Below are 25,486 nucleotides of genomic sequence, written 5' to 3'. Positions count from 1 at the left end.
ACGACCCGGGGGACGACCCTGTAGTCGACCCGGGGGACGACCCGGGGGCGACCCTGTAGTCGACCCGGGGGGCGACCCTGTAGTCAACCCGGGGGACGACCCGGGGGACGACCCTGTAGTCGACCCGGGGGACGACCCTGTAGTCGACCCGGGGGACGACCTGGGGGACGACCCGGGGGACGACCCTGTAGTCGACCCGGGGGGCGACCCTGTAGTCGACCCGGGGGACGACCCTGTAGTCGACCCCTGTAGTCGACCCTTCAGTCAATATTTAAAAATTACATAATCAGACCAAAATATAACGTTATGTGGAAATGATGGTGCTTTAAAGACCAAAAGGCAAATAATTTATGTAAATAGCATTCAAAACAAAACACGGCAAAAAAAAAAGAAAAAAAATCAGAATCTTTGTCTTTGTTTTTTTCAAAATAAAACTTATAAAGCTTTAAGAAAAGCTGCAGGTGTGTGTGATGGGTTTTTGGTTAAAACATGTTTGTTTTATTCAGTGGGTAGAAAATACAAAAGTTTTACTGAAGTAAGAGGACAGAGTTCAACACCATTCAGTTATCGTCCAACTCTGAATACAACTAATAAAACCGGAACTAAAACTAAACAGTGTCTAACTAATAAAAACTAGCAGACACTAAAAAACGAACTAAACTGGTCACAACAAAATGAAAAGCCTAAAATAAAAAACCCAAAGCTATGATAACCTTGGACCCGTTTTGGCCCGTTTCATTGTTCTGTCAGCTTTGGGACTTGCTGCTCATTGTTCTGGACCCGGACGCACATGCTGAGGTTCAGGAAGGAATACTGAGACCAGGACCGACAAAGACCGGTCCAAATGTAGAACCTGAGACCCGTCAGCACCAGAACCTGCAGGTTTCATGGCAGATCTGCATAAAAACCCTGGAATGTGTCAGAGTTTGAGCAGGAAGTGGCTCCAAAAGGAAGAAGGACGAAGGACTGAAGTCCAAAGACGACAAAAATCAACCAGCCACTCATCAGCTTTTTGTTTTTATTCAAATTTGTTCATCTTAAAAAAGAAAACCAACTTTAACAAAAGCTAAAAGTTCACATTTTCCATGAATAATAATTGTGAAACACAAAGTAATCAGAAATCTTTTTTAAATGTACAATAAACAGATTATCCAGCCCAACAGGACAAACTGATGGCTGCACATTCTGACACATTTCAACTGAAAACAAAGGAAGAAAAAACAATAAAATGACAAAAATGAACCGTAAACAAACAAAACATGGGATCAATATCATTCCTTATTGCTCGATGCCCAGGTTGAAGCCCTGATGTGCCGGCTGATGATCGGCGCGTTTCAATCCTACAACTTCCAAGTAGAAACAGTTCAATAAGTTTTATACAAATCTGGATAGAAAAGGAGATTTGAGAAGCAGCCCAGTGAAACCAGTGTTTTATACAACACCCCAGCAGAGCTGCTGGGAAGAAAATGCCCTGAAAGCTTCAGGTCTCGTTCTGCGGATGCTCCTGCGCCGGACAGGAGGAAACCTGGAGTTTGGAGCCAATCCAGGCGGTCAGAGACGGAGCTGGTCAGAAACGTGGCTGTAAACCTTAAGGCAGGACGATCAAGGCACGACTTACCAGGAAACTATGGTCATAACCTCAAAAACTGCAGATAAACAGCTTGATTTCTGTTTCAACATCGCACATCTAAAAAATAAAACTGTTGATCATTATTTAATGGTGATAATAAAAATACATCAGATTGTGCAGCAAACTGAGTGGGATTGGTTCAGAAACCAGAAAACGGTTCTTCCTTCTCTACGTTTTTATCCCGACGCTCTGAGAACCCAACAGGGTTTTTCTGTAAGTTGGAAAATAAAAGGTGGAAAACAGAATCACACTCTACGCTGATGACGCTTTAATGTTCATGACTAATCCTGAGATCCGACCCGTTGGATGTAATTATTTCTATCCACTGCTGGAGGACATAAAGATGATTCCTTTACATAAAACAAAATGAAACCTGTTATTAACTCAGGGTCCAGACGTCACGCTACAACGGGTTTGTAGCATTTCTCTTTTTGTATTGACCGGTTTGGTCCCATCTACCACTTGGTGAGTTATGGCACCGGCTAATTCCTGCCAGTCTCAAAAGACACTAAAAGGCTTCATGAAGCTCAGGAGGCGGTTTGTTTCAGACCCTAAAGCTCTTCATTTCCTTCTGGTTACAGAGGATGAAACATGAAGACGTTACAGGTGAACTGAGACGGTTGGTACAGACAGAAGCAAGGAATTATGGGACAGAGACGCCGAGCGATACAGCAGTTTATTTAAAACGTCCTCCAGACACTTTGATTTGAAAACTTCTCAACTTTTAGTGCGGTGATGAATTTAATTGGTACAATTGCTAATTGTGGTAAATATCTAACTTTTTATGTACAAAATAATTTTTGAAGCAGTTTTCAAATCATTTCTCTGTTTCCTTCAACTCGACACAATGATGCAACTACATTTGTTTTTTCTTCCTGTTAAATTAGCAAGATTTATGCTGGAATGGTTAATTTGCTGTTGCTGAAATTTAATAAAAGTATAAATGGAAAAATAAAAACCAAGATCTGATGCAAAAAGCTCAGCAGGTCCAGGCGGTTGTTTCCAAACTGACTCCATGTTGTCCTGCTACTTTATGTGATAAAACATTAAAGATTTTCTTATTTGTAAAACCGAGAACAAAACGTAACTTCTCAAGATCTTCTAGATTCGTATGTTAATTATTTTTCATGTAGGAGTTTTCATAAAATGTAATTCTGCTGAATAACTTTATTATTGCATTACAACTTGTTTTGTGTTGTTATAACTTTATGATTTATGGCTTAATCCTAATGTTTTAACTTTATTCTCAGAATCATTTTTTGTGCCAGTTTCAACATGGGGATGTTTTACAGTGCATTCTGCTTTAATAAAACATCAACAGAAACCATTTCAATGCTGACGTTTTGAAGATTTTAAGACTTTAAAATATCTTGAATTCAGATTGCTGGTAATTGTAGATATCACTTAAGGGAGGGGCAGTTAAAATTAGTTTTAAAATAAAATCTTTACACGGTGAAATTATCATAAGATTGCATTTATGTACAACATCTAGAGAAAAACGTTCCTGGAGTGTTGAAGGTTTAATCCAGTGTTTTTAGAGCATGAGTTAACAGTAACTGATGATTAGCAGATTATTCTTCTAGAGAATAAACGTTATGTAAAATAATCCTAATCCAGAAAAATCTCTTTCAACCACTGGTGTCCAAACATTTTCCCAAAACATGGAGGCTGCAAAAGTATTTTAAAACAAACTTCTTTTTTAAATGTATCTGTTCAATAATAAAGTGAAATTTTAAGTCCTTTTAGATACAAAACATAAAAGCTTTTGCATTATCATAAGACAGTTTCTGACTTTTAAAGTTTGATTGTTTTCTTATTTGGGCTGAATGCTTTTCATTTGAGTAACAGAAGATCAAAGTTTGTGGTTCTAGTTACTCCAAAGGTAAAACAAAAGCAAAAAAAGTTGTTAATATAAGAGAATCTATTTTTTGTACCTCATATTTTTATAAGATGTTATGAATCTGTAAAAAAAACAAAACTCTGTTAAAAAACTTGCTCTAAAGATGAGAAAGGGTCCATCCTTGGATTGAGGTCGGGGGCCACACATAGCCCTTCAGACGGCTGCAAACGGCCCCGGGGCCAAACTTTGAACCCAACAGTTGGTCCTTATTTCCATGAAGAGGCCAAACGGTTTCAGGAGGGAAACTGAACAGGAGCTCAGAGCCAAAATGGCCGACTCAGTAGGTTTCCCATGTTTTCCGGCTGTGGAAGATAATAAGAATTAAAAAGTTAACAGAAAAAGTTCAGAAAACTCCTCTGCATCTGAACGGTGCGGCAGGACGCAGACGGTCCTTCAGTTTTTGCTCTTCAGCTCAAAGCGGCTGTAGACCTGCTTCGTTTTCAGCTTGTTGTAGTGGTTCACCAGGTCCAGCTTGCTGTGGCCCAGCGTCATCCGCTTCTGGTCCTGGCGGCTCATGAGGCCCGGCGGAGACGTCGGCGGCGGCGGGCACTGCTGGCTCTCCGGCTCTGGCTGACTGAGTTCTGGGCCGCCCCAGGGCGAGGAGTTCAGCGGGGATGGAGAGCGCCGGAAGTTGAAGGTTTCCTTGTCTTTGGAGGAGAAGAGCAGCTTGTCGGACATCTTGTTGTGGTACTGGCCGGTGGGCGTCCTCTGCTTTGGGGGCAGTTTGGGCTCGTTGATGGGCGACGGCGTCTGGATCTTAAGGTTCAGGTTTGTGTTTGGAGAACTTTGAAACAAGGTTGGCTTGTGGTCATACAAACCCAATCCCTGAAATTTGGTGGAAGTGCCACCAATGTTTGCCCGCAAGAGTTCGGCTGAGCTGGGTTTGTTCCACTCGATGCCCGTTGACTGGCCGTAGGTCGGCAGTTGGCGGTCGGTTATCGGGTTGTGACCGGTTCCGCCGTTGGGAGAACCTCGGACTCCCGGGCTCGGCCCTCCCACCCTCAGCCCGCCACCGACTCTCCGCTCTGGGCTTTGCAGAGACGAGCCGACGAGTTCCTTCTTCTCATGACCCTGAGTGACCTTGTAGACGGTGTTGGAGGTCATCCCCGGAGCGACCTTAACGCTGGAAACGCTGTTACTTGATTGGCTGCTGGAGTTTTCAGAGCAACTCCGGTCCCTTTGCCTGCAGGAGGAAAGACAGTCGAGATCAACAAAGAACAGAAACAGTACCGACCCGATACCGACCCGGTTCTTTAAGAACTAACAGGCCCGACGTAATAACTCACTTTGCCCAGATGTTATTGTGAAAAACAACAATGTTGTTTGGAGACCATTTTAAATTCATATAATGGTAATAATGCAAGAACACATTCTCAAAGATCAATAAACTTTAAATTCTAATTAATATTTAAAAGTGCAACTTTTAAATGTCCAAAATAAATAAACAAACAACAGAAATGAATAAAATAGATTATAAAGTCTCTGGAATCAAAATTACCTATTAAAAAGGTTTAATTGAGACCAAAACTCCAGACTGAAAACTTTACCATCCACTTTATGGTAGAATGAGAGAAAAGAGAAAAATGATAAATCATAAAATCATAAAACAAATTTAGCTCCGCCCACTTTGGTGGAAATGTTCAAACTTGTTCAGTAAGACTTTAAAAGTTCGGCCTGTTTTTACTCGGTTTGTACTTTTTCCTGAGGTTCTGGTCAAATTACCACGAGTTCCAGATCCAAACCCAGTCAGGAAACTTTCCACTGAGCTCCAGTTAAACGCAGAGGCCCCCACCGCGGTCCGAGGCCCCCACCGCCCTCCGAGGCCCCCACCGCCCTCCGAGGCCCCCACCGCGGTCCGAGGCCCCCACCGCCCTCCGAGGCCCCCACCGCGGTCCGAGGCCCCCACCGCTCTCCGAGGCCCCCACCGCGGTCCGAGGCCCCCACCGCGGTCCGAGGCCCCCACCGCTCTCCGAGGCCCCATCCGCGGTCCGAGGCCCCCACCGCTCTCCGAGGCCCCCACCGCGGTCCGAGGCCCCCACCGCGGTCCGAGGCCCCCACGCGGTCCGAGGCCCCCACGCGGTCCGAGGCCCGAGGCCCCCACCTCGGTCCGAGGCCCCCACCGCGGTCCGAGGCCCCATCCGCGGTCCGAGGCCCCCACCGCGGTCCGAGGCCCCCACCGCGGTCCGAGGCCCCCACCGCTCTCCGAGGCCCCCACCGCGGTCCGAGGCCCCCACCGCTCTCCGAGGCCCCCACCGCGGTCCGAGGCCCCCACCGCGGTCCGAGGCCCCCACGCTGTCCGAGGCCCCCACGCGGTCCGAGGCCCCCACGCGGTCCGCGGCCCCCTCGCGGTCCGAGGCCCGAGGCCCCCACCTCGGTCCGAGGCCCCCACCGCCCTCCGAGGCCCCCACCGCGGTCCGAGGCCCCCACCGCGGTCCGAGGCCCCCACCGCGGTCCGAGGCCCCCACCGCGGTCCGAGGCCCCCACCGCGGTCCGAGGCCCCCACCGCCCTCCGAGGCCCCGACCGCGGTCCGAGGCCCCATCCGCGCTCCGAGGCCCCCACCGCGGTCCGAGGCCCCCACCGCCCTCCGAGGCCCCCACCGCGGTCCGAGGCCCCCACCGCCCTCCGAAGCCCCCACCGCCCTCCGAGGCCCCCACCGCCCTCCGAGGCCCCGACCGCGGTCCGAGGCCCCCACCGCGGTCCGAGGCCCCCACCGCGGTCAGAGCCCGGTTCTTTCTGTTTCTGGCAAAACAAGCAACTCTGGAATCTTTTTTTGAAAACTTGCTGACAGAAACGCTTCCAACAGTTGGCTTGTTGAGACAAACACCAAGTTCAACAGCAGTAAGTTTGAAGGTTTGGGGCCGACTGCTGATGTGCCTCTGAGCCTTCAGTCAGAGCCAGGTCTGGCGTACAGCGACAGCCTTGTGCATAAATAAACTCGGATGAATTAGTTTGTTGACTTTTTGGAGAACTTTGGACCCAATGACCTGGTTTTTACATGACGAACCCGAACGTGGCGTCATTAAACCCAGTCTGGGAACAACAACTGTAAACGGAGCAAATCTGAGGCACAACATTTCGCCTGTGGACCCGGTCCTCCTGACATGTTAATGTTTCAACTCGTCTTTGGTAACAATAAGAAAGTCCAGCTCTAAAGCTGTGAACAGATTCTAGTTGCTGTTGTTCCTCTGCAGAACCTGCTGCAGGCAGGGAGTGGCAGCGCAGAGACAATGGAGGAATGGAGTCACAGCTTAGTGCTTGTTTATACTCTTAACTAAATTAAACATTTAGACCAAATGGATCCTTTATTTCTTTTAGGAAATTCTCATTAAAATTCTCACTAAAACATGAGAGTCTGATGACATTAAAATATAGTTTATGTGAGCAAACAGAGGAGCAGAAAATGAAAATGTTGTGAATAAAGTGGTGAAGGTGCAGCAGGTATGAATGAAGCAGGAAGTTTGTCTAGTTAAGGTTTCCTTCCTGTACAGAGTGAATTATCTGTACATGTTTTTCATGATCAGCTTCAAGTTTTTGAAATTGAAATAATTAAACAGAATAAAAAAGTAGATCCCTGCAGATCAATAACACTCAAAATAAGACCCGAGTGAAGTTGGTTCCCTGGAAACTTCTTCAAATCTAATGAAATTGATGAAACCGTTTGTGCAGCAAAATCTTTTCTTTGTGCCTCTATTACTTTAAAGATGTTCACAAAAATGTAAAACAACTGATTGTTAGATTTGGGGGGCTGGTTGACCTTTCCTGACCTCTGGAAACATTTATTATTGTCTTTAAAATGATAGCAATTCTTAATGTTTCCCTCCATGATGTATTTGACGTTTCCATGGAACGTCCGCCATGTTGGACACGTTGTTCGTACCTGTCGGAGTGCAGATCCAGACCCAGGGGCCCGCCGAGCCCCAGGCCTATCCCAGGGGCCTGGCAGGTCTGGTATGACGGGTAATAAGGCATCTCTTCGTCTTCCGAGTTGAACCTGTCGATGATCTGTGAGTCGGCGTACAGACAGCGAAACTCCCGATCGAAGCTGTCGGTGATGAAACCTGAGAAATGCATCACCATGTTGCTGTGCACCTGCGCCGACAGCCAGGTGAAGCTGCAGGAGAGACGACAGGAAGTCAGGACGTTTTATCATCTAAAATCTAACAATCAGAAGGAAAACGGAGGAAAGTTTCCACAGATAACCTCAGGCAGGAGCATCTGACAGTTTCGGTAAGAAGGGTTGGGCTCCCACGTTAATGGCGTGAAGCCATTAACCCGGGTGACTTCCATCAGGACAGTAAAATTATAAGCAGGAATGATAAAACGCACTGAGCCTCTATCAGTACTAAAGGTAAATGATCTCCCTCCACCTCCAGCTGATAAGCCAGAGTTAACCCTTTCACAGCTGTGACTCATGGGTTCGTTTGGCGTCCAGCCGACCTTCATCAGGCTGGAGCGACGGCAGCTTGAGCTCATTACATCTAGAAACATCCATTTGGTTCTGTTACGTCAGAATTAATCAAATTATTGGATCTGATCGTATTATAACTCACCCTGAGAGAATAAAGTGATTATTTATCAAAACTAAATCATCCTGTTAGATATGAAAACAATGTTTTCTAATTTTAAACTGAATGTTGGTTATTAACAAAATATATTGGAAATTTTTAAAAAATTTTTAGTGCTTTTATCTTTTCAAATTGTTCATTTGCTTGAATTACAGGAGAAACTTTAGATTTTTAGCCAACCTAAAAATTATATGATTATAGTAAATAAGAATAAGTATAACACATACATCTCTGAATTACAACAAAAAACAAGAATACATATTTCAAGAATTTTGAAAATACAGTAAACAAATTGGAATCAGTTCATTTCTATTTGAATAAAAAATACTGGTTTATGGGTACTTAACGTTTTTAAAAAGCTATCAAAATCTCTAAAATAAATCAGATTTAAAAAAGAAATAGAGATAGTTAGCTATGTAGCTAACTGCAGGAGCTAGCTTGATGGCTAACTGCAGGAGCTAGCTAGCAAGCCTGACAGGTTCTTAGCTATGTAGCTTTTTCTCACTGTATTCAGAGGATTATGTCCCACTTACAGCTGATTAAATAAATAAATGATGATGAAAACATCATATTTGGGGAGATTTATGTCTATGAAACCTTTTCCAAACAGTTTTTCCTGTCAGTAGGCGGCGGCGTCACTCTCTGTTAAACCAACCCTTCAGTTTTATTTTCTTTATTATTATTATTAGTCATAGGAAACAATTTTTCCTCAGATATGAATGTGAAAGTTGCTGAACTTGCTGAGCGGGAAAATGAACAGAGAAGTTGAGGAACCTGCTGAGCAGCGACTCGCCGTCCGCCATGACGGTTCCCCAGACGGTTCCTCAGACGGAACCGCTGCCACCATAAAACTCTAAACTTCACTGCTGCGTTGTCAACAGAGCCATAAACTTATAAAACATGTTCAGCAGGTTACGATTCGACTTCCTGGAACATTTTAGATAATTTTCCAGTTAGCAGCTTGGCAAATAAACATGTTGATGAATTATTAATGATGAATCTCAGGATTGTCCTTTTATTCTCCTTTTGTTCGGCTTACCATAATCTGCATCTTTACTCATGAAAAAAACATGCAGCAGATATACATCAATCAGGCAAAACATTACGACCACCAGCAGGTGAGGTGAATCACTAATTTTCTCGTCAGCATGCCACCTGTCCTGGCTTCTAAGCAGGAAGCTAAAGTTAATGCTAATGCTAAAGTTAATGCTAAAGTTAATGCTAAAGCTAAAGTTAAAGTCGATGTTAGCAGCAGTTGAAACCGATGTCACTGCATTTCACTAAAACAAACAAAATAACAAAAAGTTGTAATTGAGGAAACACTTTGTTAACTGATAAATACAAACTGTAATTAATGGGGGAAACTGCTATATTGTATGTTTATAAAACTAACTAAAACATACTGAAAGTATAGACAAAATAACCTTTGTTTTTGTTTTTATTAATGTATTTATTAGTAAACATTTCCAACTGATGCAAAGTTGATATCTAAGTTGATCAGACTGTTGCAGGAAACTCAGCTGAGGGAAGGTGTGGTGCAGATGAGACCTGACTGAAATGCTTTGAACAGTTTTTTGTCTTCATTCCAGAGTCAGCAGAGCAGCAGAACCGAACCGACCCAACCCAGCCCTGCAGCTGGGGAACCGGTTCCTGTACACAAACGGTTCTGGGTAGTTGTGTTTAACGGTTCCCGTATCCACGCTCCGTGTTTTACTTTAGAAAATATCCAAGATGGCGTCACGGCAGAAACGCTGCAAGAAATGTTTAGATTTCACATATTTCCTCCTTTTATGAAAATAAAAGGAGAAAATGCCTCCAACATCCTCAAACCGCTGACCGCCCAGCGTGCAACCGATTTGAACGAGTGAGTTTGATCCGTTGCTTAGCAATGGTGGTGAATCTCAAGGGGGCGGAGCTTAGAGCACAGGTAACTTAAAGTCCTCCGCATCCTGGCTGCTGTATTAATGTTAGAGCCAAGCTGAATGAATAATCTACACCTCACGTTAACAGTTAAAGTCATATTCCATAAATCAGAACATGTTTTCTGACCAGGCTCGCTTATTATGTTAAAAACACAAAAACTGTTGATGTGCAACAATGTTAATTTGACAGAGGGATTCTTAATGAGTAAGTAAGTTTTTATGTACGGTAGTTTGAATCAAAAACAACATGGTGCCTTTTTTGAATTATGAAGTTTATTTCCTAACTCAATGAGAATCGATAAGGAACCAATAAATTCTCATCAGTTCGCGTCCCGACCTGCAGCACCACAGATCCGTCGCCTTCAAACTCCAAGCAAACTTTCTGCTCCCTCATAGTGACAGCCTGGGGTTCTACAAGCTGTGGCAGGAGTTATAATTACACCATCAAGAACATGCAGTAATGATCAACACTTCTCTGAGCTGATCTGTGACAACAGCTTGGTAAAAACAAAGTCTCAGCTTCACGGCAATTTTACACTCAGACGCCCTCGGCATCGCTACGCACCGAGTCCAGTTTTCACTCTAAAACTGAACCCGTTTCCTCACCGGGTCGCACAGTTTGTCCATGACAGGAAGTCAAGTCCTCGTGATGTGAGCAGGAAAGTCTCTGCACACAACTAAGAGACAATAACACAGTTTGGACGGACGCCTGAAGACAATGGAGCTCAGTCTGAGCTGAGGATGATGAGTAACTGACAGCAGAGCCGACACCATGTTTCTGCCTGGGAACACTCACATCACACATACACACTCATATCGGCTCCTTTTAGAACAACAACTCCACGCAGAAACTTCATCTGAGCCAAAAATAGGCCACAGTCCAGGATTCATGAGCGTCTCCAGAGAGCTTTATGATGTTTTATGCATAATGAGCTCAACGTGAAAGAAGCTCTGACTGAAAACGAAAAATCCAAACCGAGAAACGTTTCCCACAAACATCAAGATCTTTTTGTGGAAAACGGAAGATCTTGGTTGCGTCACGTATCAGTGGGAATCTCGACTATGACTTCTCCCTCTTTGCTTTTAACATAATTTAAACTGAAGGTTTTTATCTGGATCGTCTGAAAGGGAAAAGGTTTCAGTACTTGGGGTGCAGAACCTGCTGCAGGCAGGGACTGCCAGACGCTGCTCCAGGTAATTTAAGAGAAATATCAGCACAGATTTTGTCAGCTGACATGTTTAAACAGAAACTGGATTTTACATGGGAGGAACACGACCTCATTAGGCTTTAAACAGCTAAAATGATCCACTTGGTTTGAAACCTTTAGCTTCAACTTCTAACAACTAAAACATGAAAGTGTCTGATGGTGGACACACTTACATCTGGTTCATGTTTGTGAGCAACAACAGAGGATGTCAGCTGAATGAAGGCTGAACTAGCTGACGTTTTATTTTAAAATGAACTGGTTCAAATTAGGAATGTGAACTTGGTTCAGAATATTTAGGTGTGGATCTATGAACAGGAACTAATTCAGTTTTAGTAACTGAACTTTGTCTGGGTTCTTGGTAAGTCTGGACCAGGACAAGATGGCTGCAGCTTTACCAGGTCACAACCACGACACTGAAGGTTGTTTTAGTTCATTTCATGTGTTTGCTTCATTTAAAGCAGAAACATTTTGACCCTCAGGTGTTCAGTTTCACTCAGAGACGATCAGAAGGGGAAAACAATGAGCTTAAACTGGATGACCTTTGCCCTCTCTTATCTGCGGCTGTAATTACAGGTGATACTGGGACATTTCTGGAACCGTTTTAACCACCAGCAGCTTCAGGAGAACAGCTCTGCTGCACAACGTCGCCTTTATCAGCCTCGCCACGAGAATTTGCAAATTCATCTGAGTCTTCCTGCGTCAGCGCTGCATATCAGCGAGATGCAAAGCAGACATCAGGCTGCAGGACCGAGCAGCTCCAGACAAACTTTCCTGTTTTCCTGCTGACTGATAACAGGTGAGATTCTTCCAAAATCTCCTGTTTATTTGTTGCCACTGTGACTAAAGTTTATTGGTGTAAACAGAGCAGCTGATGCTGCCGTCTCACCTGTAAGAGCCGGCGACGACCTCCTCACAGTCGATGATCATGAACTTCTCCAGGACCTGACCGGTGAACTTCTTCCCGCCTCTGGTGCAGTACGTGTCGCCGCAGACGCTGCGAATCCGCATGTTCTGCACAAACCAAGGCACGTAAAATGATCGCTCTCAGCGTGAAAACAAGATCAACCAGAGAGGCAGCATGTATGGAGTTTGTATAAAAAGAAGCAAACAACTGGAATTGTCTGCATGAAAAGCACAAAACATGCCTGGAATAGTGCAGCGCACTAGGATCAGTGGTGTGGATGATTTATGGACATCATTCGTTTTTTCAGAATAAACAGAACCAGAATAACTGAAAAGTTGTGTTGGGAAATCTTCTGCTTTTCTCCAGCAAATTTTTCATTTGGTGCTTTAGTGTTTTTGCCAACTTTGCCGACAATTAGCACAGTTAGCTTCCCCTAATTTATTCCTTTTGTCCTGATGCATTCTAAAGCTTTATTTGCCTGTTAGCATCCAAGTTAGCCAAACCCAACAACCATCGAACGGAGACCGTTCAGGTTCTGACCCGTTTCACTTACATTCAGGTGAGAGTTCTGAATGTCCAGCGCCACACACATCTCCATGAAGTAGCTCAGGTTCTTCTCGTCCAGCAGGATGTAGACGGGGACTCGCCGCTTGTTGGACGCCTCCATCAAGTCACACATCAGGTCCACGTCGGTGAAGATGTCCATCACCACGGCGATGACCTGTAGAGACAGCCGTGGTTTCAGATGGTACCGGTTCTGATCCGGACCTCACAGAAAAGAGAGTTTCACTTTCAACTTTGGATAATTTTTACAAAAAACTGAGCAGAGGAATATTTTACTGTTGAGCTTTAGCATTATCGTTCTTATTTTCCAATAATCGTAATAATTTTAATAATAATGTTTGGAGAAATCCGTCTTATTAACTGTAAGGCACAGCGGTGGAGGGTTGATGATCTGGAACTCCTCTGACAGATGAATCTTGGTCCAAACTGGGTAAATATTCAACTTCCTGCTGTCAAGACCCACTTGATTCAAACCTTCACAACAAATCTCCCCTCAGATCAGAGAAAAAAAGGTTTTATTCTGTAAAGAGACGAGAATCTGAATCAGCAGGTTTCTAACTTCTCAGCTCACCAAACTAAAAATCAGCAGAGTTTATCCTCAACCAAACTTTACAGATGAAGGACGTAATGAAAGAAGAACGCTGCAGTCAGTGTTTCATGAGAACCTGCATGTTTATCGTTTATGAGCCCATTAAATAAAAGGAAATATATTTGAATATTATGAAGGAACATCTTGTCATAACCTGATGAGCCGGTCCACGGGCCCCCAGGGGAAAAACCGCCCCGAGGGGGGCCGCACAGTTTCCATGGAGCACAGATCGGATGGCAGCCTGAACAAACCCAGCCTGCAACCAGTCAGGAACCAGTCAGGAACCAGGCAGCAACCAGCCAGGAACCAGGCAGCAACCAGGCAGGAACCAGGCAGGAACCAGCCAGAAACCAGTCAGGAACCAGCCAGAAACCAGACAGGAACCAGTCAGGAACCAGGCAGGAACCAGGCAGCAACCAGGCAGGAACGAGCCAGAAACCAGTCAGGAACCAGCCAGAAACCAGCCAGCAACCAGCCAGGAACCAGGCAGGAACCAGTCAGGAACCAGGCAGGAACCAGTCAGAAACCAGGCAGGAACCAGGCAGCAACCAGGCAGGAACCAGGCAGCAACCAGGCAGGAACCAGTCAGGAACCAGCCAGAAACCAGTCAGAAACCAGCCACCAACCAGTCAGGAACCAGTCAGGAACCAGGCAGGAACCAGCCACCAACCAGTCAGGAACCAGGTAGGAACCAGTCAGGAACCAGGCAGCAACCAGGCAGGAACCAGCCAGAAACCAGTCAGGAACCAGGCAGGAACCAGGCAGCAACCAGTCAGGAACCAGTCAGGAACCAGGCAGCAACCAGTCAGGAACCAGTCAGGAACCAGCCAGAAACCAGTCAGGAACCAGGCAGCAACCAGCCAGGAACCAGGCAGCAACCAGCCAGGAACCAGCCAGCAACCAGGCAGCAACCAGCCAGCAACCAGGCAGGAACCAGCCACCAACCAGGCAGCAACCAGTCAGGAACCAGGTAGGAACCAGGCAGGAACCAGGCAGGAACCAGCCACCAACCAGTCAGGAACCAGGTAGGAACCAGGCAGGAACCAGTCAGGAACCAGGCAGGAACCAGTCAGGAACCAGGCAGGAACCAGCCACCAACCAGGCAGCAACCAGGCAGCAACCAGCCAGCAACCAGGCAGGAACCAGCCAGCAACCAGTCAGGAACCAGCCAGAAACCAGTCAGGAACCAGGCAGCAACCAGCCAGAAACCAGTCAGGAACCAGGCAGCAACCAGCCAGGAACCAGCCAGCAACCAGCCAGGAACCAGCCAGCAACCAGCCAGGAACCAGGCAGCAACCAGTCAGGAACCAGTCAGAAACCAGGCAGCAACCAGCCAGGAACCAGCCAGCAACCAGGCAGGAACCAGGCAGGAACCAGGCAGGAACCAGCCACCAACCAGTCAGGAACCAGTCAGGAACCAGGTAGGAACCAGGCAGCAACCAGCCAGAAACCAGCCAGGAACCAGTCAGGAACCAGTCAGGAACCAGTCAGGAACCAGTCAGCAACCAGCCAGAAACCAGTCAGGAACCAGCCAGAAACCAGTCAGGAACCAGTCAGAAACCAGCCAGAAACCAGTCAGAAACCAGCCAGAAACCAGTCAGAAACCAGCCAGAAACCAGTCAGAAACCAGCCAGAAACCAGTCAGAAACCAGCCAGAAACCAGCCAGAAACCAGTCAGAAACCAGCCAGAAACCAGCCAGAAACCAGTCAGAAACCAGCCAGAAACCAGTCAGGAACCAGCCAGAAACCAGTCAGGAACCAGTCAGAAACCAGCCAGAAACCAGTCAGAAACCAGCCAGAAACCAGTCAGAAACCAGTCAGAAACCAGCCAGAAACCAGCCAGAAACCAGTCAGGAACCAGCCAGAAACCAGTCAGGAACCAGCCAGAAACCAGTCAGAAACCAGCCAGAAACCAGCCAGAAACCAGTCAGAAACCAGCCAGAAACCAGTCAGGAACCAGCCAGAAACCAGTCAGGAACCAGCCAGAAACCAGTCAGAAACCAGCCAGAAACCAGCCAGAAACCAGTCAGAAACCAGCCAGAAACCAGTCAGGAACCAGCCAGAAACCAGTCAGGAACCAGCCAGAAACCAGTCAGAAACCAGTCAGAAACCAGCCAGAAACCAGCCAGGAACCAGCCGATTATCAATCATTTCTGATCAACTGGAGGCAGAAGATTTATTCTCACTCCCATCAGAACCGAGTGGCTGAATCCTTCACTTCCTGGAGGATTTTCCTCCTTTACCCCCCCACCTAACCCCCCACCCCCACCTCTGCTTTGTTATTTCCTTCTGACCCAAAACACAAAGAGAGGAAACGGGCCTGAAGGAGCAAGAGAACCGACAGGAACCAACAAAAACAAAACGGTTCAACCACCAAACGCTTCCCACTTCCACAGTTGATCTGCAGCTTCATTTGAATGTTTTTGTAAATATTCCTACATATTTACAGAGACGAAACCTCATGAAAAGCACAAATAGTTTCATTTTTAACTGAATAATATTTCATTTTACCCATTTTCCCCCCAATGATTATTAGTAATTGGTCTCATAAATAAATCAATCGATATCATGTGGTCATGTGACACTGATGCAGCAAAGGATTGTGGGATGTTTCACTGAAGCAGAGACATTTTTATGACATTGAAAGGGAAGATAAATATTAATATTGGTGGATGGACCTTGTAAATGACATAAACTATAACTGCACCATATTAATACAAACTGTTTTGTTTTATGACTTGATTCCTCAAAACAAACTGAAGTTTCTGTTACATTTAAAGTAAAAACAAAAAAGTGACATCTCCAAAGTTTCAGTTCAATTCAAAGAGATTAATATGAGTTTCTGTTCATTCTATAAGACAATTTATGAACTTATTTTGTTTAGTGAATTGCACTTTTCAGAAGGAAAATATGCAGTTATCAGGAGAACAAATAATGCACCTCTTTATTTCCGAGCAGCAGTGAATGCAACACGACTTCAAGCATAAAGGAGGTGAAAATCTTTAACCTTTTCTGCTTGAAGTTTGAACAGGGAAACAATGTTATGTTTTTACTCTGAAGCGACAGAAATCAGGTAGGAGATGAAAAGCAGCTTCAGGCGTCAGGAAAGCATCAAACTAATCCTGGTTAAACTCTTCAACAGAGGAGGAAATAAACATCAGGCCAGTTCTACAGTCAAACCTGAAGCCAGGCTGCTACTCCCAGTGGAGAGACTTTAAAACTGCTGTTATGTGCTCTATCTTCCTGGTTTTAGTCAGAACTCCAGCAGCAGCATTCTGGATCAGCTGCAGCTGTTTGATTGATTTGTTGGACAGACCTGTGAAGACGCTGTTACAATAATCAATACGACTGAAGATAAACACATGGATGAGTTTCTCTAGATCTGGCTGAGACATTAGTCCTTTAATCCTGGAAATGTTCTTCAGGTGATAGAAGGCCGACTTTGTGGCTGTCTTTATGTGGCTCTAAATGTTCAGGTCAGAGTCCATCACTACTCCCAGGTTTCAGGCTGATCGCTGGTTTTTAGTTGTAATAACTGAAGCTGTGCACTGACTCTGGATCTATAACTCTAGATCTATAACTCTAGATCTATAACTCTAGATCTATAACTCTAGATCTATGACTCTAGATCGTTCCTCTTTAGGTCCAAAAATAATAACTTCAGTTTTGTTTCTGTTCAGCTGGAGAAGGTCAAAGGTCATTTACTGGCTGAAAAAGCAGCAAAGACGCCCAGTTTGAAGGATTTCTGCACATAAACTTCTTTTATTTTAATGGTTCCCAAAGTGTGGGGCGCAACCCCTGGGGGGGCGCCGATCCTTTGCAGGGAGGGGGGGTTGTGAAAAGCAGTATGGATGAATAAAAATAAAAAACAGTTACACAAAAGTGTTTCACTGTAAAAACGGTTTGTAGTTCGTTTTGTTGCAACTTGAAATGGGAAAAAAACTTCAGTGGAGTTTGAAAATTAAATATGAGTTGAACGACGTGAGACCAGATGATTTATGTTTCTGTTTGATTGTAATCTATGGAGGGGGCGAGGGGGGCAGAGACTCTTTGGGAGCCATTGCTTTATTTACAGATGCAGGAAGAGGAAGTGACTCACGCAGCGCATGCTGCAGCATCTGCAAGCGGAGCAGCTGACCAGGCTGATCTGGGACCAGCTCACAGCTCCAGACAGAGACCAGTCAGGGAGGTCAAAGGTCACACAGAAACACAACCTGACCACCATGGATTCATCGGCGTCCAACTCAGGTTCTTTGTTTACTAATGCAACTTTAACCTGCAAGTTCAACCCGTAAAACCAGCTGCTGGGAGATCCACAGACACGCAAGGTGGCTGCAAACAGAAAAGCTAGCTTCAGAATCGTGACCTTTGACCTGCAGAAGGAACTTCAGACACAGAAATGAATTTCAAAGCACAAATTTGCCTTAAAATTCTTCTGGTAGCTTATAAAACACAACTGTTGTATCAACCTTCCAGAAAACTCGAAGAAGCAACATTCAGCTTCTATGCTTCACAGATCTGGAACAAACTTACAGAAAACTGCAACCAAGCTGAAACACTGAGTTCCTTTAAACCCCAGCTGGCTAGAGCTGCTTTTGATTCCTAATAAATGGAACATTGAACAACATTTTTTATGAGTGCTGATGATTTTTGATGGTGGTATTTGACTAAATGTTCTTGAATTGGTGACTGTATGTTTTTATCTTTGGGTTTTTACAATATAAAGCTCTTTGAACTGCATTGTTGCAGAAATATGAGACACAAATGAACAATTAAAATGAAAAAAACCTTCAAAAACGCAAGAGAACTGAAAAGATCTGAAATAAACTAAAGCTATTTCAGACCAAACAAGGTTAAAATGTTTTTAGAAAGCAACCAGAGATACAGAAACCAACATCAGGTTCAACGTCCTGAGTGTTTCTCCAGGTCAGTTTGGATTGAGGTCATTGATCCGGGCTCAGCTGCTGGCCTCTGGTTCAGGACCCAATGAGAGCTGAACCAACATGGCAACAGGTGGGGGTCGGGCCGGCCCGGGCCTGTCGGCTCTGGAGACGAATCAACGCAGCCGGCTGGAGGAAACACAGCTGCAGCGTTTCCTCTGGCAGCTTGTCTGTCTGCGCCGTGACGTCATCAGACCGGAGAGTTCACCTAGAAGCGCCGCGCTAAAAAAGAGAAACTCTATGTTTGCAGCTCTGCGGCCGTCAGAGACTCTGGAGGCAACAGGACCAGAACCGTCTCTGACCCGCTGGTCTGCAAACACAATGCAGCGCAAACGCAGCATTTTGGGCTGAGCTTCAGCCTCAGAGAGAGAGAGAGATCATTTGAATTGGAAATGAAGAGTCTGTCTTCACTGGAAGAGTGCAGACTGGTTCTGGTTCTGGTTCTAACCCGGGTCAGGAAATCTGCCCGGCTGAAGCTGAATCATCATCAGATTAGATTAAACGACGGGTCAGATCTGCAGCTGATTCAATTATTGATCCAATTTTACTTCACAGCATCATCAGAGCTGGTCTCTGTTCTATGGAGGAACAAAACTGCCATAATTAAAAAAGAAAGCAGACATCTGGATGTTTTGTTTTTCATTTTCCTTAAAATGCAAGTTTAAGGAAAATGCAAAAGAAAATATGTAAACATTTCTTGATGAAAGCAAAAGAAAAAACTAAAAGATATGGCACTGTTTAAATTACAGACGGGATTAAACGAGTTTCTGCTCCCATTGCTTTTCAAACAGAGAAGTACTTTTAAGCTAATTCTTTTGTTCCTGGTTATGCGTGGACATATTTTCTCTGTCCAACTGATTACTTACTTTCCTGTTTTTAAAAGCCTGTTTGAAATGTAAAAAATAAAAGAAATGGGTTTATTTAATGCTGTTATCGATACTATGCTGTGCTTTTTGTAACTAACTGTTATAACTGGATAAATGATCTCAGTGGTGGGAAGAGAACCCAAAACTTCACTCAAATATCAGCAGCATTAATTCAACATATTTTTTAAATGTAAAAAGTAGCATCCAAGAAATGACTCCAGAAAGAGTGAAAAGGTATTTTGGTAAAAAGTCTTCTCTAATCATCAATCATTTCAACATTACATTATAACTACATTTTCCACTAAACAATATAGAAAGTTTAGTGGAAATTTTGGTATTTTAATGACAAAATGACAATAATTCAGTAACAGAAAATAATAAAATCAGGCGAAAGCCTTAAAACTTGAACAAAAACTGTCTGGTGAGTTTTTACTTTAAACACGTTTGCTTTTCGTTCAGTGAATTTACTCTGTGGGTAAAAGCAAAAAGCAGTAAAAATACTCCTGAAAGAACATTTCTTCCAAAAAGTTACTCATGTAAATGTAACTAGTTACTACCGAACTGAGCCGGACCTCCTCACCTTCTTGGCCTTGTTGATCATGGACCGGATCAGGTCCTTGATGTTGTGGGTTTTGTCCCTCTGGAAGTAGATCTGGGTCTCCGACGGTCCGAACCGCACCGGGGTCTCGGGCCAGCCCAGCTCCAGCATCGGCGGCTCGTCGTCGGACATCATGGGGAAGTAAGTCCCGGAGGTCAGCTCGGACACGGCGTCCGCGTCCCCGTCGTCCCGGTCGCCGCTGTCGGGGTCGGAGGTCTTGCTGGCGGCATGCTGGCTGATGTAGCGGATCTCCAGCGGGGACAGGAAGTTGAGCTCCCGCTCCTCGGCCAGGACCCGCCGGTACTCCTTCTCCCCGAGCTCCAGCAGCGCGTCCGTGGCCAGCCGCGCCGCCTCGTTGTGGCTCAGCTCCAGCTTGGAGCCCTCCCTCCACGGGTTCTTCACCTCCTCCAGCCGGGAAGCGAGCTTCCCCAGCGGCTTCCTGCCGGCGGGGGCCGGCCGCAGGCCCTCGGAGCTGATCATGGTGCTGCCGGACTGGGAGACTATCGACCTGGAACCTGGAACTAGTCGCTGCTGCGCTGGGAGTCCTGAAGCATTTTTAAAGCAGAAAGCGGATTAAATCTGATCAATAATCCGCACCGACCTGCCTCCAGATTAAAGAGTAAGTGACAGTTTGGTTCCGTTCGGGGCGCTGAAATGGTCCCGGCCTCTCTGGTTCCCGGCCCTGTCCGTCTGGGTGTCCCTCTCCGAGCCGCGGCCGCCTCCTCTGCGCGGTGTTGTGTTGCAGCAGCCGGGGGTCAGGTGTGTTTCTTCTGCTCACCTGTTGCAGTCTGTCCTCTCATTGGCTGCTCGCAATCAGGCTCCTCCTCCTCCCGCCGTTACCAAGCCAACCAGCTCACAACAAGTAGCCCACGTCTGGTCAGGGATTTCAAAATAAAGCTGCTGGTGATTACAAAATAATAAACGGAGTAAAAACCATAATAGGTGAAAAATGAAGCAAATACCAAGGAAAATACTAATTTTACTTCATGCAAACTTTCAGAGTGTTTTTTCAGTCATTCCCAGTTCATTTGAACTGAAGTGTTCAAATGAACTTGAAGTTTGACTATTTTACTCAAATATGAAAGAAGAAATTACTAAAATAACATCTGATTTAATATTTAAAAACTGAAAAGAGTAAAGTGAAGTTTGAATTATTGTCTTCAAAATAATAAAAACAGTACAAATAAAAACAGTCACAAGAAGTAATTTTTAAAATATCTTTTTCAACATATAAATGATTAAATTAATCCCACAGCAGGCAATTAGCATAAACAGGTGATAAAACTGGGTAAAGTTCTTGCTTTGATTAATTTATATAGTTTACTGAATTGTATTGATCCCCAAATGGATCATCAGAAAATAATTAGTCAGAACAACAAAGCTGGTGTAGAAACAAGATGTCTCACTGTGATTTAAACTGTTGGTCTGTTTCTGGTGATTTTATGGTAAAAACATGTTAATTTTTTATTCTGTGAAGTTACTCTCAGTGGAGACCGGATCCACAAATATTATTCAACAAAAGTAAAGAGTATGGAGTATTTAACCTGCCGTACTGACATTCCAGAAAACTTACTCAGGTATGAGTAACTGAGTAAATGGAACGAGTTCCACCTCGGTTACAGGGTTTTGATTGGATGTAATTTTGCTGTTTTATGTCGTATTTCAGTTAATTTCACACATTTTCATCAGCCTGTTTCTGGTTTTGCAGATTTTTATTCCTCTTCATCTGGAGGGAATAGTTGGTTGTTGATTAGTTATTTAAAATAACTTTGCAGTGAATCATTTTGTGTTACGTTTTCCTCTTCATGTCATTTTGTTGAGTCTTTTAGTGTATTCAACCATCAGTTTGTGCTGCAGACAGCAGAGGTAATGATGTATGGCTCAAACGTTTTGTGGTGTCATTTTGCTGTTTTGTGTGGAAATCCTCGGACTACCTGTCGTACATCTCAGTAGAAAACCACAAATAGATCTGTTTCTGATGTTTCTTTGTGTTTCTATTATTATGGCACAAATATGTTGTGTAGCTAAATAATCGCAGGGATATTTTCAGATGTCATCTGACACCAGAACTGTGCCAAAACCAAATTCTTCCTTTTCAATTGGAAGTGATAGAAAAAGACTCAACCCTTCCCTGGAATGAAGGATTGCATTCCTCCGTCCTCACTGAGCGTTTCTGCAGACATTTCCTTTGATGCGTCAGTCATTGATGAAGAAATCTTCATCTTCTTCCTCTTGGCAGCAGAACCCCCCCCTCCTCCCCCTTCAGTGTCCGTAATCGGGCCTGAACATCCGGGATCGGGTCAGGTGTTTACCAGCAGGGAGGTGCAGGTGATGGAACCAAACACCTCTCCCTGACATCATCCTCCCTGCTCTGTTTGAATTGTACAGCACAGAGGGATTTCCATGCAGCGTCCGGGTCACGAGTCACAACGGCCGGGCGGATCAGCTGTGAGGTCCGGCTGGGAAACTGGGCCAGTCAGAAGCTGGTTATACTGGAACCATCATGGATCCTCATTTATTCAATCAGTTGGATTTTTCTTCTCTGACGGATGAAATGGGATTTTCCTCACACCAAACATCAGCGGGGTCTGCTCTCACTGAGATGTAAAATGTGTTTTTCTAAACACTTTAATGATCTTTCAGGTTCACAATAAATTTTATTGATAATATTTTGACCAACTAAACGATCATAAACATCATAACTCCGTCTGCATCAGTTTCTCACACTGTTGAGAAATTTTGCTCCAATCTTCTTTTCAATGTTTCAGACTTTTGTTTCAGCTCACCTGAACGTCCCACAACCAGGCTGCGGTTTGGACTTTGACTAGACCTTTGCTACATCTCATTCTTGTCTTTGTCTCCTTCCTCAATCATTACAGCTTATGTTGATGGTTCTGTTCACCATGGTTCTGTTCACCATGGTTCTGTTCACCATGGTTCTGTCATAATCGTCATGGTTACACACACACAATTAGAGAAGTTTAGTTGAAAGCATTTCTTCCTCAGATTTAGATTCTTCCTGAATAAATGTTGTTAAACTAAAAATTTACTGAAATAAATGTGAATATATCTGAAGACTTTTACCTGATCTTTACTGGAGATGCTCCAGTCCAATATTAATATTTCTGTTGGGAAGAATTCAGTTAGTGACAAACATCCTGATTCATCAGGGCAGATCTATTCAGTCTAAATCTATACTTTAGTATTTATTTGACTTTATGCACGTTGATCATTTGAATGAAGTTTATTTGACATGTTTGACCAAACTGGTGAAGTTATTCTTGTATTAAACTGAGCTGGTTTATAAGGTTAAATAATTTCTGTCTGTGTTTAACAAACAGAAACCTTCAGTGTTTTTAAGTCGGCTGTTTTTCTGTATCCGATCGGCATCTGCCGATAATAAATCTCAGAAATTGGAAGTGCAATCTGATGCTTCCTTAATCTTCCCTGTGTTTGTACGTTTGGATTTGCATAAAAGTCACAAACAGTTTCAGAAGAAGAGCAACACGAAGCATCAGCAGCGTTTTTAGATCCGCCTTCATCCACCTGAGCTGCCGCAGTAAACCGATGATGACGTGTTGTTGATCTTTGGGAGGAGCGGAGAACCGGAGAACCGGTTCGACCCGCTGGCTGGGAAAATGCTGACGCATCACTTTTCAGTCATTAGTTCCAATTTATTCACGTTTATTTATGTAACCTGCAGTTACCAGGAAATTCATCAGCCGGTTCCTGACAGAAACAAAAACATTCAGTTCAAAGCTGAAACTTTAATCTAATCTTATTATGATGAAAATGATTCATCATAAATGCTAATATATGCTAATTAAAGCCACTCAGAGAAAATAATTGTTCTGAACATTGAGCAGCGCTGAATAATAGATTTAAATTATTGTTGAAAGTTATGACAGCATCACTTCACATATTTTACTCTTACTTGATAGTTTCATACACAAACTTTAATAAAACCAACATAAACCTGCTTACATGCATCAGAAGGAAACCATGTGACTCATAACTGCATCCGATTATTTTCATCCAACTAATTAAATATTTATTACATTAATACAATAAACTGCTTCTGATAGAAATGGTTTGAATTCAAGAAACAACCTGAAAAAAGAGAAAAAAGTTTGTTTAATCAAACTAAAGGTCAAATATTAATATGAACATTAGAGGGATTCATGTGGGCAATAATGAAACTGTTTTTCACTATTTAAATAAAAACTAAATTATGAAAATCAATAGCTAAACAAAGACAATAAGGTTTGATTGAACAGATCAACAGTTTTGATTTTGATAATATTTCATGTGCTAAAAAGTTAATAAGTTTATACTTTATTACAACCTTCCAGAGTTACTCCAAGATTTTCCTGGATCTGGAAAACTTTGCAGTCATGAATTTAAATTACTTGTTGATGGTTGATTTGGGCTTCAGTACTCAAAGGAAACATGTGAAAACCAACATCCATTATTTTCATCCAACTAATTAAATATTTATTACATTAATGACAATAAACTGCTTCTGATTACTGGTTTTGATTATCTCTCATTCAACCTTTATTCTGTTTATTCTGTTTATTCTTTATTCTTTTATTCTGTTATTCTGTTTATTCTCCTTTATTCTGTTTATTCTGTTTATTCTGTTTATTCTGTTTATTCTGTTTATTCTGTTTATTCTCCTTTATTCTGTTTATTCTGTTTATTCTGTTTATTCTGTTTATTCTCCTTTATTCTGTTTATTCTCCTTTATTCTGTTTATTCTCCTTTATTCTGTTTATTCTGTTTATTCTGTTTATTCTGTTTATTCTCCTTTATTCTGTTTATTCTCCTTTATTCTGTTTATTCTGTTTATTCTCCTTTATTCTGTTTATTCTCCTTTATTCTGTTTATTCTGTTTATTCTGTTTATTCTGTTTATTCTCCTTTATTCTGTTTATTCTGTTTATTCTCCTTTATTCTGTTTATTCTGTTTATTCTGTTTATTCTGTTTATTCTGTTTATTCTCCTTTATTCTGTTTATTCTGTTTATTCTGTTTATTCTGTTTATTCTCCTTTATTCTGTTTATTCTCCTTTATTCTGTTTATTCTGTTTATTCTCCTTTATTCTGTTTATTCTGTTTATTCTGTTTATTCTGTTTATTCTGTTTATTCTGTTTATTCTCCTTTATTCTGTTTATTCTGTTTATTCTCCTTTATTCTGTTTATTCTGTTTATTCTCCTTTATTCTGTTTATTCTGTTTATTCTGTTTATTCTGTTTATTCTGTTTATTCTGTTTATTCTCCTTTATTCTGTTTATTCTGTTTATTCTGTTTATTCTCCTTTATTCTGTTTATTCTCTTTATTCTGTTTATTCTGTTTATTCTCCTTTATTCTGTTTATTCTCCTTTATTCTGTTTATTCTGTTTATTCTCCTTTATTCTGTTTATTCTGTTTATTCTGTTTATTCTGTTTATTCTCCTTTATTCTGTTTATTCTGTTTATTCTCCTTTATTCTGTTTATTCTTCACTCTGCAGAAACAGCTGCAGGTAAACCAGGCAGGAAGAGGAAAGACGTTCAGCTGAGAACCAGAGAGAAATGACTTGATTGGTGCTTCTGTGCAGAAACCACAGACATTTTACTCTCCACTCGACGCCCCTCCCCTCCATGTTTGTACGGAACACCCGAACTGTCAAAACAGGACAGAAAATGTTTTCTGTGGGGAAAACAGTTCCTTTATTTTTGGTCAACTGTTGCTGATTGTTTTGGATTCTGTGCAGTTGGACTGATTTTTGGAAATATTTTTCATGCTTTGCTATCTT

The 25,486-nt window shown here is 43.2% G+C and overlaps 1 protein-coding gene across 1 annotated transcript; it reads right to left on the bottom strand.

The window, feature by feature from the left end:
• Positions 1-1,007: 1,007 nt before the first annotated feature.
• fam83c (family with sequence similarity 83 member C) lies at positions 1,008-20,500 on the bottom strand. The gene is made up of 5 exons (XM_044122231.1): positions 19,670-20,500; positions 12,684-12,851; positions 12,113-12,237; positions 7,409-7,642; positions 1,008-4,713 (listed from the first exon to the last, which is right to left on the bottom strand). The coding sequence occupies exons 1-5, from the start codon at positions 20,165-20,167 to the stop codon at positions 3,924-3,926; spliced, it is 1,815 nt and encodes a 604-aa protein (XP_043978166.1). The 5' UTR covers positions 20,168-20,500; the 3' UTR covers positions 1,008-3,923.
• Positions 20,501-25,486: the final 4,986 nt, after the last annotated feature.

This window comes from Gambusia affinis, linkage group LG07 (genome assembly GCF_019740435.1).
Source record: "Gambusia affinis linkage group LG07, SWU_Gaff_1.0, whole genome shotgun sequence".
Lineage (NCBI taxonomy): Eukaryota > Metazoa > Chordata > Actinopteri > Cyprinodontiformes > Poeciliidae > Gambusia > Gambusia affinis.
This window is presented reverse-complemented; position numbering and strand designations above follow the sequence as displayed.